The following is a 15502-nucleotide window of genomic DNA, read 5'->3' on the forward strand; positions in this document are numbered from 1 at the left end:
CGTAGCTGTCCTGAGCCCGCGAATCGTTTGCAGCGCGCATGCGCGTCTCCTTAGCAACACCAATATACATTTGCTCCCTGGTTTAGGTCCGATAGTGATTCGAAAATAAAATGCAGCCTTTACCAGCTTCATATTATGGCTCTTTAGATAAATCTAACCCGGTCATTTTGGCTTTTGAGAAGGATTTAAAAGAGTTTAGATCTTATGTGAAAAGAATTCGGGATTCGCTCAGCTTCGATCACTGCTCTTATTTAAAAGGGTAATGCATGGTGTCTGTGTTAATGTCATGTCTGTTTAAATCAATTCGTGTTCACGTCCTCCTGATTTATTTTCGTTTTGAATCTCATGCATCTCATACATTTTGTTTTAACGCAATGTATTGATATGAAGTTTGTTTTTGACAGGTCTTTGAAACTGTTTGACATCTGGAAGAAATATGAACCTCGTCTTCCGAGCCTTTATTATGAAGAGACTTTGCTGGACATCTCAGATTTTCTTTTCGAGAATAACGTAGGATCGTTTATTTGCTCTTCTTCTATTAATTGCTTTTCATAATTGTATAGACCACACCAGACTATCAGGATAATGCTTTATTGCAAACTTTTTACTGTATCTGATTCACATTATACATCACTGCAAAGTCCTGTGTATTTATTTTGTCCTGTACTGATCTCACACTGTTGTGTTTTGCACTTCACAATACTGTTACTGTTCATACTGTTCTCTGTTGCACCATGGTCCAGACCATAGCAGAATGACAATAAAAGCCGCCTTGATTTGTCCTGACTTCAAGTGAACACTAAAGAACCATCACTGATCAGATATTATTAGGTGGTGGACTATTCTCATTCTTACCAAAGCAATTGTACGCGTGTGCAGTAATGATATGAGATCAAGTGTAGCAACGGTAATTTTTAACTGAATGGTCACTGGTCATGACAAAGGAATGTACATTCTAGATGGGATACCAGCCTGTCACCATGCACACACATTTGCACAATCATTTAAAGTCAGAATCACTTTTATTGGCAAGAATTTTTGGTTGCATTCACACATTGGTGCAATTTCGAGTCAAAGGTCCATTTCCAGGCATGTTTTGGGAAGTGGTACATGCATAGTGCAAGCACAGGGACTCCATAAAGAGAGTTAGATGAATTTTAAAAGCACAAGCTATTTGAAAGCTGTTTGAAAATCCTAGTAAAGCTACTTTGTCTTATGTAGTGCACTCTATCATGTCTGTAACGTCAGTGTGCTGTTCAAAGTGATCCATCAGGAAAAACGATATCTAGTTAGAGATGCTTCCATGGTGCATTTTATTTTGAAACAAAGTAAAAGGGACTGATGCACAGAACAGATGGACAATAACTATATCTATAATCGAATGAACTTAAAACTAGTTTTATTCATATAAATACTGTTTACATAGCTAATGTTCCTGTATTGTTGATACACTTAATAAAGTGACCCCTGTGTGTAGTTTTATAGATTGGCACTGTGGCAGGGATACAAACTCTATTTACAACGGATCTCCCCTGCTAGCTTGGAGAGCATCAGAGATGTGAAGCAATTCGAGCAGGTCTTCTTCCCTCAAGGCTTTCACACTGCAGGAGCGAAACTTACGGTTTGGCATATTAGAACTATCTGTGTGCTTGTAAATGCTAGTCAGTAGACAGAAATGACCTGTTAAGTCTGTTAACTGGTTGCCTGTATGTTTATTAGCTCCGTGCTTTGTATGGGGAATGCGTGTGTGTTTTTCACTTGGAACGTGAGAGGTGCAAGCAGCCGGATTGCATCGGGATGCAGAAACTGCTCAGCATTCTAGGGTTTTTGCGCATCATTATGCAGGCCATCCTGCCTCATGAAATCCTGTGCTGGTTGTTGTACAATGGTACGTGATGCAGCAGCTCATCTAATTAAAGCAAAGAGATGTAAAATATTCCATTATGTGATTGTACGATTTTTTACTATATCCCCAGGTTCTTTGTACATCTACAATATATGTCGGTTCTTAATGTCAGTGAGTCACTCTGCTCAGGTAATCGACCATGCATGCTTTCACTTATAGCACATGTACTGCAGACTGTCGATGCTAAAATGTTTCCATTGTGTTTTTTTCTTTCAGGCTAGTGAGTATTTACTGTGGGCATGTGTGTGTCTGGAAAAATCCATCCCATTGCTAAATCCTAGGTTTCTGCCCTGGAGAGCCACTCTGTACTGTAGTGTTTGTGAATGTTACTATAGTGGCGAGGCTGCTGTACAAGCAGAGGTCAGTTTCCCACTTTAGTGATTTATACTCTCTCTCTGTAAGTATAAAATAGTGCTGATCCTGCTGTGGTTCTATTAGAAAGCAGAAGGAAGGGCATGATTATTTATCATTAAGTTCGTAAAGTTTTCACTCTCTTACATTTATTTATCTCAATTTTATCCCTACATGGAATTATGTTAAAACATGATTTATAATATACGTTATGAAAAACTGAAATTGTGTTCTACGATGCTTATTCATCTCTATTAACTAAACATATTTACTCCTATACTTTCTTTTCGGCTTCTCCCGTTAGGGGTCGCCACAGCGGATCCTCCGCACGTTTGATTTGGCACATGTTTTACGCTGGATGCCCTTCCTAACGCAACCCTCCCCAATTTATCTGGGCTTGGGACCGGCACTAAGAGTGGCTGGGGATGGTTCCCTGACCGGGAATCGAACCCGGGTCGCAGCGGTGGGAGCGCTGCATCTTAACCACTAGACCACCAGGGGACCTAAACATATTTACTCCTATGAAAAACTGAAATAGTTAAATGTATAATTCTATGCTTAAAATAAATAAATAAATAAAAGTAGCCACAAGATGCAGCAATATTCAGCAAAGAAAAATATAAACAGAAAATATCGACATGAGAGGGATTTTAATATTTTGTTTAACCTAATGGTTAAACGTCTAAGTTCAATTTAGAAGAATTATTAAAATAACTAAACAATACTAAACATGGAATCACCCAAATGACTGTATAAAATAATTAAAAAGAGATTTTGGGCATTTACCTGTGTTACTATCATAATCTGACACAAGATTGTGTCTTTTCTTGGCCAGGTGTTTGCTAGACAAGCTCTTGCTAAAATAGATGAACTAGGGAAGCTGCAGAAGATGACTGGGTTACCATCTACACCAGAGACAAACCAAGCCTTTAAAGATGCTACAATCAAAGTACGTATGAAAAAATCTTATCTATGAAAAGTATTTGTTTTAAAAACAGGATCAGCCATTTCAAAAACATTACACAAAGATTACTTCATACTTCATGTTTTAGGAAACACTGATAAATAATTATTAATGCTGATTATGCATTAAAATAAAAACAAAAAATTGGATACTTTATAGTAGCTCTATGTTATAATGAGTGTGTGTTTGTCCATGCTTTTGAATGCTGCTGTGTTGGTGTGCAGGTTGCGTCCATGGTGTTTAAACGCTTAGTGTATGAATCTCAGAGGAAACCTAAAGGATTTTTCAGGTTGAAACAGAAGGGCAATCTTAAGGATGTTCAAAATGTGAGTACTTTATACTTATTGAAATACTAACTGGTACTAAAAACTGACGATAGATGTGTTTTTACCTACTTCCTGTTTCTTTCTCTCTATTATTCTTGTTTAGCCCCAGAGTCCATGGCCACGTACAACAACTGAGCGCATCCTGATGGAGCTGTTTGAAGGAAATGCTGCTCAGTTCCTGGCAGTGTTGGAGGCTCTGTGGGACAGTTCTCGCAGACCTTTGCAGACTGGTACATTGGCTGACCCTGATGATCAGGAGGTGGCAATCGAGCTCATGTCAGCTGGCATCAGCATACTATCTGGTATTCTTCCTGTTTAAGCCACTTTGTATATAAATGTTTTGTTGTTTGTTTTAGACTGCGCTTTTAACTTTTGTTTGTGGTTTAGGAATCGGTGGCTCCCCTGATCGAGTCCGGAATGACAGCCTGCCCTTGTCTTTGAATGCCCTTGCTCCTACTTGCACCCTCTTAGAGATGGCTATAGCTGGTGAATCTTCAACATTCTATTTTAAAATTTTTAAAATTGTCCAACTGGTTCTAATGTTTAGCTCATGGTTACTGTGATGTTTACCACAGGTGAGAATCAGATTTCAGTGGATGCTGCAGTGAAGTTTGCAAAGCTGCTTTTTAGATATGAACAGTGGGACGTGTTTTGCAGCCTATCAGACAACCTTGTGACAGTACTGTCTGTAAGTCAGCTGGTGAAATGTTAATTAAATGTTTAAATTTTTTTGCATTTATAAATGTATTAAGATTCACAGTGTATTTTCTGGTAGAGCCTGGAGGGTCGTCTTTTCCGGAAGGCTGAGTTACAACTCACCTTGCTGGAGGCCATGGAGCGTGTCTTGTCCACTCACAGGGTCCGTCAGGGGACCAAAGATCTCACAACTGACATTCAATCTGGTATCAAGAAATTTTTACGTTTTGATAAGAAACAATTACTAATTATTGATGACCATGTCAGTGCTTAACAAATATTACATTTTTCTGACACATATTTAGGATGGAGGACTTTGGCTTTGTAATTCATTGATAAATGACACACAGCTTCATTTAGTCTTTTTAAAATATATAGAGATAAACAATATAGCTTGTTCAGGAGGTTGACTGTTTACTATAGCTTCTACACTATATGGCCAACTGATCAGCACATCTACAGTATATGTATGGCTTCCTTTCTTCCTTTATATAAGTGTTATGGTCAGGTGTTTTCAAACCTTTTTCTATATATTGTATAATTTAAGTGATAATAGAAATCTTGTTGCTGGGATGTTCCACAATATTATTTAAAACTACAGTCTGATAAAAATGTGTATCTTGTTCTGTTTTACAAAGTATCTGTTATTTGTATTGGCAAACTGGTAAGGTGTTTAAGAAATGAAACATATGGGGGAATGCTGTAGGAAAATAATCCATCCCTCGATGTCAGGCTTTATTAGCTGGTTGTTTATTTTCGTATACCAGCACAATCTGTCAAGTGTATAACGTTATGAATTATATACATAAAATACGATTATCCTGAGATCATAAGGTAGACCTATTTGTTTTACGTTGTAAGGCTAATCTAATTTTAAGTTAAAATTGTTTTGCATCTTTTTTTTTATATTTGCTTTTTTTATATACTTTTTATATACTGGATGTCTTCTACATTCTGCTGCAAAACTATCTTCTCAACCCAAACCACTTTTCACCCACAGATAAAGAGCAACCTTCAGGGCTAATTAGCATGACAGATGAGCTTTTAAATCTGGTCCAGACTCTGCATGTTTGTGTGTGTGAGGCAGCTCAGGTCAGCCCTCTGATACCTAAATCTCTGCTATTTTGTATAACTTGTAATTCCAGTGGTGAAAGACTGCTGACTGTGCTTGTGTTAAATATGTGTACCAGGACATCAGACCTGATGAGGACCTGGTCTTGGATATTGTACTGTTCCTCTGGGCAAAATATAAGCTTGTGTTTCAGAGGGTTCAGGCCAGACCAGACCCAGCATGCTACATAGGCAAAATGGCTTTACCAGACAAGGTAGTTGACTCTGCCTTTACCTAAACTCAAATATTTTTTTTTGCAAGTGAGCCATCACTATTGTTACTAATGAATACGGTTATTTGTGGCTTTATCACACAGTGGGTCCAGACTCTGTTCCTTTTGTGTGAGGTGGCCTATATGTGTCAATTAGCTGAGATAGACCCAGTGGCAGTGGCTGAGATGACTCTTAGATTGACCTCAGTACTAGAAATCAGTGCAGACTCACTTCCATTGACCATCCCAGCAAAAGGCATGCAATTACACACTATTTCATTGAAACTTATTAATATTGATATGAGACTAACAAATTCAAACTTGAGTTGCATTTAATTCTAATTTACTATGTGCAATTACAACATGTTGCTTTTGTTTGTGAAGACTCAAATAAAGACAGCAATCTGCAAACTCCCTCTTTTGAAAAACCTACAGCCACACCTAGTTTGGTAAGCTCATGTAAGATACATTTCCATCTTAATTAAAGTGCATGTAAAAATGAAAAGGTTTCATATTTTGTAATAAGTGTAATACAGTCTAGCTTGACTTATTAACCGTTAATATTTGAACATGGTTGCAGAACTCACATGCAGAGCATCTTGAGATGGCGTGGACTGTGCTGGAGAAAGGTCTAGAGTGTGTATCAAGAGGCAGGACTGTATCTCTCTCTCATGATGCCTCTGCAATCTCTGACACTGTGTTCTTACAGGTAGTGCTATACTACAAGCTAGAAACTCCAATTTGTTAAATTAATTTGTTCTATAGGTAAAATAATTCTATATAAATAATACATTGTCCGCCATGGCAGGTCTATCTAAAAACAAACAAACAAACAAATAAAAATATAAATTGCAAAGATAACCAGACAGAAATGCCTATGTTCATCAAGAGAATATGAGATACAGATTGTGATGCAATAACTTGTCTGTAACCTGTTCATCTCAGATTTTATAATACTGGTGGCAATGGACACAAATAAGTAATTTGTGTGCTTAAATCTGTACAAATTGCTCATTAATATATAATTAACTGTGGCATATTTCAGAAGAAAAGATCTGCTGTCATTTTTTTTTTTAGAAATTTAGTGGAGAAAGTTTGAGATCTTCAGAGCACGACGAACAGATTAAGAACGGTTCAAGCATGAGATCTCTCTTAATAGATATGCATATGGAACTACTGGCTTTCCAGCACAGAATATTCTTCAAACTCTTGGATATTTACCCAGGTTCGTGACACTCCCTTCCCCACTCACCCACATGACCTTTGAAAAAAAAGAAAGAATAATGACGTTTGTGCATTGGATATAATTTAACAGCTGTGTTTCTTCAACTTAGATGATGAGAATCCGGAAGGGAAAAAGAAGCCACTAGTGCAAAATGCAGAAAGACAGTTTACTACTGAATATTCTGAGAGAGCCAGAGCAGGTAAAATCAACTACCTTTAACTTACTTATATTTTCACATCTTTGTGAATCTCTTATTAAAGAAATAGTTCTAGGAAACATGTCTACAACAAAAAACAGTCTGAGTAGTGCTGAAATGTCCTTGCTTAGTTCCAACAGAAGATGCCCTGCAAGAGAAGATTAAGAAGAATAAAATTTCCAAAGTTCTGTTTCTGGCACAGAAGGCCTTATTTCTCTATAAGAAAGATGCTACTAACAAATGCACCAAAAAGCTGCTTGAGGTCAGTATGTCAAATCACTATTTAAAACCTTTACAAAAAAAAGAAAAAAAAAATCTGGTAACAACTATATTGTGCTGTATTGGTTCAGGAGGCTTTGACATTACTGGAGAAAGCAGGTCTGGAAGAGAAGCGGATGACCATTTCTGCTACTTCTGCAGAGATGGGATCAGGAGTGAAAGAAGGGTGTAGACCTCCCCCACCTGTGCTGCTGTCTCGCAGCAATCAATCTTTAACTTTTTCACCAGCACCATACATGCTGGAGGAGCAGGTAATTTTACCACTTTTACTCACAATTACTTTTTCCTTTTGTTTTACATAATATGTATAAAAGAATTTTGGCAAAATTGCTTAAAGCTCTCTCAGATTGGATGGAGACCATTTTTCAATAGTATTTTTCAAATATTTTCTCTGTTTTTTTGGTTGGATTGCAGCCTGGGCTCTGTTTAGCTATTCTAACACATTTGGGTAGACCAAATGTTTTCTTCTAGGATTGCCCTGCATTTGGTTTCAATTATAAAGTAATTTATAGCATGCATTTTCATGTTATGCACAACATGACCATTATTGTACAATAAATTGTATAATTTCATGTTTGTAATACTATAAATGTACAGAACTTTGTGACAGTGTTTGCTGAATTATGGTGGTCGTAGAGTCAAAGAAGTCAAATCAATTTTTAACATCTATTTTGGTATGGTGCAGGTTTGCTGGTATGGTATTTATGGCAAAGAAGTTGAATGTGTCAACCTGAAAGTACGGACCAGAGACTGCCACCTGGTTGGCACTGGTGAAATGGTAGATATACACAATCTAAACAAATAATTTAATATACAATTTTAAAACTAAATGCTGATACTATGTACATGAAACTATAATTTTCCAGTGAGTTTAGTAGTTGTATTATGCTGGTCTGATTACACTGCTCCACTACATTCTCTTGAGTCAAATATGTAAAATTTAGGATGTACAAAATATTACTGAGTAATATTTTGTGATAATATAAATCTGTTTTTTTTCAATTAGATTTCATCTAGAAGTGAACGCTTGTTTCACGTAAGTGGCCTGGAACCCAACCAGAAATATGTCTTTGCTGTGGCAGCCTACGACGCTCAGGGCAACTTGATTGGAAGCCGTATTGGAGACACCACCAGGCCAGTGCTAGCCTCTCTTCCACTGCCTCTGTTGACAACCTGGGGACATTTGGCTCAGGTACGTGCATTTAGACCTGTGGTATATGGCATAATGCTTACACAAATAATATTTCAAATATATATCTTTTTTGCTTCAGGTGGCCTACCAAACAGGCCAGTATACACTAGCCAAGAAAACCTGCAGTGAGATATGGAGCCACTTTACTCTTCCAGCAGTTACTGATTCTGGAGTCTGTGAGGAACCAGTGGATAAAAAAGCTACTGAGAGGCTTGCCCAGACAAAGTTAGACATCCAAATGTTATACCACATGTTGATCTGAATGCATCCATTAATGACCTTAAATGTCTTAATTTTTTTATATTTATTTCTGAAGATTGTGCCCAGAGATATTGCAGCTTTCCTCTCCTGTACTGCAGCAGCTTTTCCTCACCTCAATCTTTATACAGACCAACATTCACATCCAGGAGGGAGCACTATACTGTGACTCCCTCAGTGATGGAAGCCCTCTGATCTGGGGACAGGTTAGAGCTGTTTGTGTGTTAAATGTCTTCTCATGAGTGATTTTGAACAGTATTGGCCTGTAGACCTTAGTTGAGCAGAAATCAAAAGTGAATATGTTTTTGGCTAATAAATCACAAATTCTTCTCTAAAGCTGTTCTCATGACTCTTGATATAGGAGGCTAGGCTTGCGGAGTGTGAGAAGATGCTTGTGGCCATAGATCTGTCACTACATCTCAATGACAGCAATGCTGCCTTGCAGGCTGTAGTGACCTGCTATGGCCTCCTGGCACCACTTGTCTTCTATCAGATCCCATCAGACCCTGCGATTCAGGTGGGTGGATAATGGTGTTTATGCCACAATGCTGGTGAAAGCTTGAATCTGACTGGTCAGAAGGAATTAAACCATATTTTTTTTTATAACATTCCCATTTAAAATGTTAGTATTCATTTCTGAAAAGGGGATATTCATTAGCAATTTTGGATTGAGCTTCAGTGTTACCACTTTGTTAAATTAATTGTAAAATATTTTAATAATTTTAAGCATTTAAGCATGAACTATCATTTGTGCTTGTTTCAGGTGCTGTTGAAGTGTCTGAAGGTGCTGCAGAAGATTTCTGCTGCACTCAAACAGAAAAGGCCTGTTGCTACTTCTGAATCACTATATCACATGGTGGCCTGTATCACACAGTATGTAGGCAAGGTAATAAGCATCCGTTACATTTATGGTATTACCAACATATCTGGTGAACTTTGCACACATGATTTTATTTAACTGACCAATTCTATAAAAAACATTTAATCAAATGAATTCATTTTTAGCAAACTAATCTCAATGATACCAGCAAATTATTACATCATTTAAAATAAGTTCTATTATTGCCCAATCCAGGAATATATTAACCTGAGACTGAATTATTAAGATCTATTAAGTTTTGCATATTATTATGTGTGTAGGGCTTGAAAGATGAATTTTTGGCATCTTCAGTGATGGAACAAGGGAAGCAGCTCCTACTAGAGATGAATGAGAATCTCCAGCCACAAGACAGGGTAAATGCTCTTTTATAAAATAAATTATACTTTCCTGTCTCATGCCCAATTTTTCCAGTATGGTTTTTGGATCCCTCTGCCATCCTGGCCAGTAAAAAGCTATTATTGGAGTAAATAAATACATCAATTGATTCATGAATTAATCAATGAAAGACCTTTAATTAATATGGTTTGAAAATCAATGTGGTTCCTTCAGTTTTTTTTTTTTTTGTAATCCTGCATTGATACCTCAATCACTAATTGTGCTAGACTGGTTTTAAAAAACAGACAAATCTTATTGTTTTTGTGATTTTGTGTTGACTTTCTTTTATATAGTTAAAAAGATATATAAATAAAAGTACACCTAGAAAGACAGCCTTTAATGTCACATGTATAACCAAGTACTTTTATTCACATTTCAACCAACTTCTTGTGATGCTAGGGTCAGAGCAGAGTCACAGCATCCTGGAGCTTTGCTTTTAGAACCTAATTGTGTTACTGTGGTTGGCTGGTATTCAAACTCATACCCTCTTATTAGTAACCTAGAGCCTAAATCACTGATTTGCTGCCAGCCACTGCACTCATGTGTATCATTAGTTCATGTTGCTGCTAGTTTTAAATAAGCACAATACAATAATGCAGTCCTAATGAAGGTGATAAATGCAAGCTTGTTTAACTATTACTTATTAGCATTGTTAGCACAGGAAACATGGTTTATGACTTTTATAGTAAATTTTAAGGCATGTGTTTTGCTTCTCAGGTAAAGAAACCCCAAAAGAAGGCACAGGCATGCAGCCAGGAAGCTGAACCAAGTGAGGAATTGAAGGCTTTGACATGTATTGCTTTAAAGCAGCATGAAAAACTGCAGACATTTGAAACCAGGGATGATCCAGCTTGGAACAGAGAAGGTAGAAAGCTTAGATAGAAGGGTCATTTTGTTCCGAATTGGTAACACAGAGTTTTCAACTCTGTAGGATTACAAAGATTATTAACACTGCTTTGCACTTGGCCTCCTAACACCACCCCATCATTGATTTTTTTTCTTTTATAGCAGCATGCCTTGATGTTATTTATTTGCAATGCTCAGTATTATTTGGAAAAATCTTTTTGTGTTTGAACATTTAACCTTCTTTTAAAAATAATGACCATGATGCTTTGTACAACCTATGATCTCCATTTTGAAAAGGTTTAAATATTTTATACAGTCAATGTATTTTTTTTAAGCAGCGGATTATTTTGACTGTGAACTGAGTGGAGAAGAAAATCCCAATATTTTGTACAAGATCATTGGTTCCAGCTCGCTCAGGAATGATTTTCAAAATGGTGAGCTGGATATCTTAATAAAGCAGTGAACACTGTTTTGTCACAGATGCAGCTTTTGTGATGTATATATTTATTTTCCCGAAAGTGATGAAGTTTAAAGAAATGTCTTGCTTCATGGAGTTTGCTGCACTCCTGCTACAGAAAGCGCTGCAAAAAGATGAGTTAGAACTGCTAATACAATGGGGACAAGAAATTTTCAACTGGCTTAAGAGGTCTGTATGTGTGTCTGTATGTGTTTGTGTGTGATTGTCCGGTCACATGGCTAACATATGCACTTTATTAACAGTCGAGATGAAAATTTGACATTGCCGAAGAAGCCTAACAGGAATTTAAGAAAGGATCAGAAGAAGTTTACATCATCTATCATACAGTACTGCATTAAAGTAAATGAAAAGCACAAACACACATACACATCTTCATTGATATCACTTGCACTTCAAGAACCCTTCACATTCACGCTATTTGTGTCTGTTACCAGATAAACAGAGCTTATAAAAAGAAGAATGTGTTGAAGAAATCAGTTTCCAGCTCAAAAGGCTCTGAGAAGTAAGTTTCCATAAGGTCTGGTTATTTGTTGTCATGTCAACTCGATTGTAATGCATTGTATTACGTGACAGAGAGTTAAACGCAGTAGAAACATTGATGAAACAGCTGGGATTGCTGAGAAGGCACCAGCAGCAGAAGATGATGAGGCAGGTCCTCTCAGACGAGTTACCATGGCGATGCCTCGCCAATCTGACACTGGCTCAAGCACACCTGGGTCTCCTGAGAAGGAACTTTCAACTTCACCCTGTAGCACCTGCCCAACAATGGTATGCTCATTTTCACTTTCACATGTGTACCCTACAAGAGCTCCAAAATGTAAGAAATGTATATATAATATAAGAAGACTTACTAAAGTGAACCTGGGTTGATACACATGTATTTATTTTAGTTGCATACATGAACATAATGAGTATATTTAACAATTTAATATCAATGACATTAATAAAGAAAGCAGACAATACAAATTCATAACTTAAGATTTCTAGATAAAAATGTTAAAAAGATGCAACTATCTTTGACGTCTTTTTTTCTTCCTAAAACCTACAGTTACAGCAAGCTGTCATTGCACTTTTTCTCCTTGGCACACACTGGAACACTGGTGAAATGGAGTAATATTTCCCAACACATCAAACCCCCTGAGTTGAGCCCTTTATTCCTTAAACCCACCATTCACAAAGCCAAGGGTATCAGTCAAGGTGGGTATCTGTGATGAGGAATAGTATTGGATTTATGTACATTGTGTATAACAAAATTTGACTAATCCCACTCCTTGAAAAATTTACGTGCCAGTGTCACATGATAACTGGGTTAGATTGCAGTATTTTCTTTTCTACATTTGTAACAGGTTTGGACCTGGTTTTATTAGGAGTATTCTTGACCAGTTCATGTACTGTCATCAGTCTGTTAGACTTCACTCATAATTAATGATATGTATTAATATGCCAAGTATCTTTTTAGGAGTGGCAAACATTAATGGGGAGACATCTGGAGAAAGTGAAGTGGAAACTGATCAGGAGATTCTGACCAGTGACTCAGATTGCAGTGAAACAACATCCCGTAACCGTTTTAAGCCCCTGGACACCATTTACAAGGCCTCAGTATACCTCAGGAGAGCCATGGTGCATACAAGCCCATATTTTCTCCAAAAGCATTTTTTTAATTTTTTTATTTTGCCATTATTAATATCATTACGCTTTAAAAATATTTGTAGGTTCTGGCCTATCGTGGAAGTCTTTGGACATCCCTGCAGTGGGTCTGTGAGAATCTTTGGGACCAGTTCAGCTCCATTGCATTTATAATTGAGTGTAACCAGAGCTCTGAGACTTACAGCACACTGACACTTGATCAGTTCTACACAGTGTTCACACCCTTGCTGGCTCTGGCTTCAGATCTGCTCATGGACATGATTGAGAAACTACAGGTCATTTCACACAGTATACACTCATCCACTATGAGATTAATGAGAATAATGAGACTGCAAGGCAATAATTTATAACATAATCTTTTTGTATAGCTTTGGAAGGTGTATGATGAGGAAGGTAAAGAGTTAGAAGCCAGGCCTCTAAATGCTGGTATGCTGGTAGATCTAAAGTGGATGAAGAATTTAGTGTTACACACACTGGAGCTCCTATTCTATCAGGCTAAATGGGAAACACTCGTCCATCTTGCCTTGATATACAACTTTTTTACGCGGTGAGTCCTCTCAATGGAAAGCATAGTGAAAAGCATGTCATTCTGCATAAAAGGACAATAAAAGGACATTTTTGGCCAGTTATTAAACTGGTAATAAATGCATTGACATCTACCTGTCATATGGAATATATAAGTCCAAAGTTAAATATTGGTATCAGTGCAAATTTTGGCCTGAAGTTCAAAATTTCTCTTGTTGTTTAGCTTCTCCAATTATGCACATATTTTATGCTGTACTTTGATTAATTGTTTAAAGTAATCAACTTGAAATTTGTGGAAATTAATGTCTTGTGCATTGTATTCCAGGGAACGCTACACTCATATAATAACCCCAGTATTGGTATATGCTCAGAGAAGACTACTGGAAAGGATAAGCAGCTTTGGAGGCCCTTCAGTCCCTCAGCCACATTTCACTTACACAGAGTCGGTCACTGGAGAAAAGGTGAACCAAATGCTGCAGGCAATTTGAATTGTGAAAGATAAACATTTATACTCTAAGGACTAGTATAATAGTGTGTAATTGACATTCACCCACAGGTGACCTGTAAAAACTATGCAGAGAAACAGCTGCTTTTACATTCCAGTGTGGAGAGTTGGCTTGACAATTCTGCTACCAAAGTTTCCTCAGAACCCTTGGAGCTGGAAGGTAAAGACTGAGCAGTGATGTTTTAATTTTTAGATACTTGTTTTACTGTAAGGGCCACACTACATATGTGACCAGTTTTTATGTTAGTATTATGAGAGAATTGTATTTTCTTTGGTCCATAGTGAATTGTAAAATCTACACCAATGTACACTATTTTAAAATATGGCTCTGTGTGTATCTTGCATGCACTATGCTGTTAATCTATTGTGACATGTTCAAGATGGTGTATAACATTTGTTTTCCTTTTTCAAAGAGAGGAAAAGAGCAATGTGTGTGGTCTCTGTGCCACTGGACATTGATGACACACTGCACTGCTTTAGAGAGTCCCTGTCCAAGAGATGCCACACAGTTTGCTCCTTCCAGCACAGCCACACACTTCTCATGCTTTTGCTAGCTGAGGCACAGCACTGTAAGTCTCTCACATTGTCATTAAAATTTTATTTGTATAGCACTTTTAACATTTGGCATGGTCACAAAGCAAGTTGAGAGAAATCCGGATGTAGGTGTAGATCCCTGCAAAGCAAAGCGCAACAGACAGTGACAAAGAACAACTCCCTGGGATGACATGACTTTAACAGAAGCTAGACCCATAAGGGGATTATAAATAATTACATTTTATTGGTGTAAAGCAGTATAATAAACAATATTATGTGTGTTGAAAGGATATTCAGTATGAGCACAAGCATTTTGTTTGAAACCTATACAGTTGGGATTGTCCACTGAATCAAGAGAAACTGAACATAAACTGTCCCTGTACCTTTTTATTAAAACCCTTTGTTGCTGATGATGCACAAATGAAAATAAACACACTGACCTGACTTCCTCTTTAACCCAAATGACCCGACCATTATGTTAAAACTATGTTTGCCTCATTTGTATCGTGGGTCTTAATGTTTCATATTTATGGTATAATTAATGTGCTCTCTTTTATGTATTAACTCTCTAGCGATAGAGGCGCCATTCTGTGAGGAGTCCTTTAATGGCTCACAGGCCAGAGTAGAGTTTAAATTAGCAGCCAGCATGGCACCATCCATCAGTCCTCCAGACCTGTCCAATGAAGACTACAACTCCATTGGCTCTGTGTACAGCTCTCCCCTGTCCCCATCGCACATCAAGACTGTCCTGTCTTCTTATAACAGCTCTATCAGTGAGAATTTCTACTCGAAAATTGCATAAATATTAACAGATGTTGATCATGAAACTAAACACTTCTTGTCCACTAATATAGAATACCTTCAGGAAAATAATTATAACTTACTGCAAGTTCAAGCTCTGCATGACCTTGGGAATCTGCATTTCTACAACGGAAATCTGAAGTATGTGTGTGAAATCATTGAAATAACTTATATATAGCTAGACGTATGTTTAATT

At 37.3% G+C, this 15502-nt stretch overlaps 1 protein-coding gene across 3 annotated transcripts in view; it reads left to right on the forward strand.

Annotated features, from left to right (window-relative positions):
• cfap54 (cilia and flagella associated 54) overlaps positions 1–15502 on the forward strand; it is a 26409-nt gene continuing 10907 nt past the window's right edge. For 2 of the 3 annotated variants that reach the window (XM_083528183.1, XM_083528185.1), the window contains exons 1-43: positions 1–259; positions 405–510; positions 1478–1621; positions 1720–1888; positions 1977–2035; positions 2123–2266; positions 3093–3206; positions 3446–3547; positions 3651–3849; positions 3935–4033; positions 4123–4235; positions 4323–4449; positions 5244–5335; positions 5434–5568; positions 5671–5821; positions 5950–6014; positions 6146–6274; positions 6643–6790; positions 6900–6989; positions 7127–7248; positions 7337–7516; positions 7951–8043; positions 8272–8457; positions 8537–8682; positions 8774–8921; positions 9077–9232; positions 9479–9601; positions 9856–9948; positions 10688–10835; positions 11152–11250; positions 11336–11462; positions 11537–11633; positions 11729–11796; positions 11868–12062; positions 12343–12491; positions 12754–12914; positions 13007–13216; positions 13310–13488; positions 13792–13927; positions 14023–14131; positions 14385–14540; positions 15078–15278; positions 15360–15447. In XM_083528183.1, the coding sequence (XP_083384309.1) occupies positions 111–259; positions 405–510; positions 1478–1621; positions 1720–1888; positions 1977–2035; positions 2123–2266; positions 3093–3206; positions 3446–3547; positions 3651–3849; positions 3935–4033; positions 4123–4235; positions 4323–4449; positions 5244–5335; positions 5434–5568; positions 5671–5821; positions 5950–6014; positions 6146–6274; positions 6643–6790; positions 6900–6989; positions 7127–7248; positions 7337–7516; positions 7951–8043; positions 8272–8457; positions 8537–8682; positions 8774–8921; positions 9077–9232; positions 9479–9601; positions 9856–9948; positions 10688–10835; positions 11152–11250; positions 11336–11462; positions 11537–11633; positions 11729–11796; positions 11868–12062; positions 12343–12491; positions 12754–12914; positions 13007–13216; positions 13310–13488; positions 13792–13927; positions 14023–14131; positions 14385–14540; positions 15078–15278; positions 15360–15447 (5705 nt within the window). In that variant the 5' untranslated portion in view covers positions 1–110. The remainder of the gene's footprint in view (positions 260–404; positions 511–1477; positions 1622–1719; positions 1889–1976; positions 2036–2122; positions 2267–3092; positions 3207–3445; positions 3548–3650; positions 3850–3934; positions 4034–4122; positions 4236–4322; positions 4450–5243; positions 5336–5433; positions 5569–5670; positions 5822–5949; positions 6015–6145; positions 6275–6642; positions 6791–6899; positions 6990–7126; positions 7249–7336; positions 7517–7950; positions 8044–8271; positions 8458–8536; positions 8683–8773; positions 8922–9076; positions 9233–9478; positions 9602–9855; positions 9949–10687; positions 10836–11151; positions 11251–11335; positions 11463–11536; positions 11634–11728; positions 11797–11867; positions 12063–12342; positions 12492–12753; positions 12915–13006; positions 13217–13309; positions 13489–13791; positions 13928–14022; positions 14132–14384; positions 14541–15077; positions 15279–15359; positions 15448–15502) is intronic. The other variant, XM_083528184.1, reaches the window with a different exon arrangement.

Source organism: Silurus aristotelis (genome assembly GCF_946808225.1).
Source record: "Silurus aristotelis genome assembly, chromosome: 24".
Taxonomy (NCBI): domain Eukaryota; kingdom Metazoa; phylum Chordata; class Actinopteri; order Siluriformes; family Siluridae; genus Silurus; species Silurus aristotelis.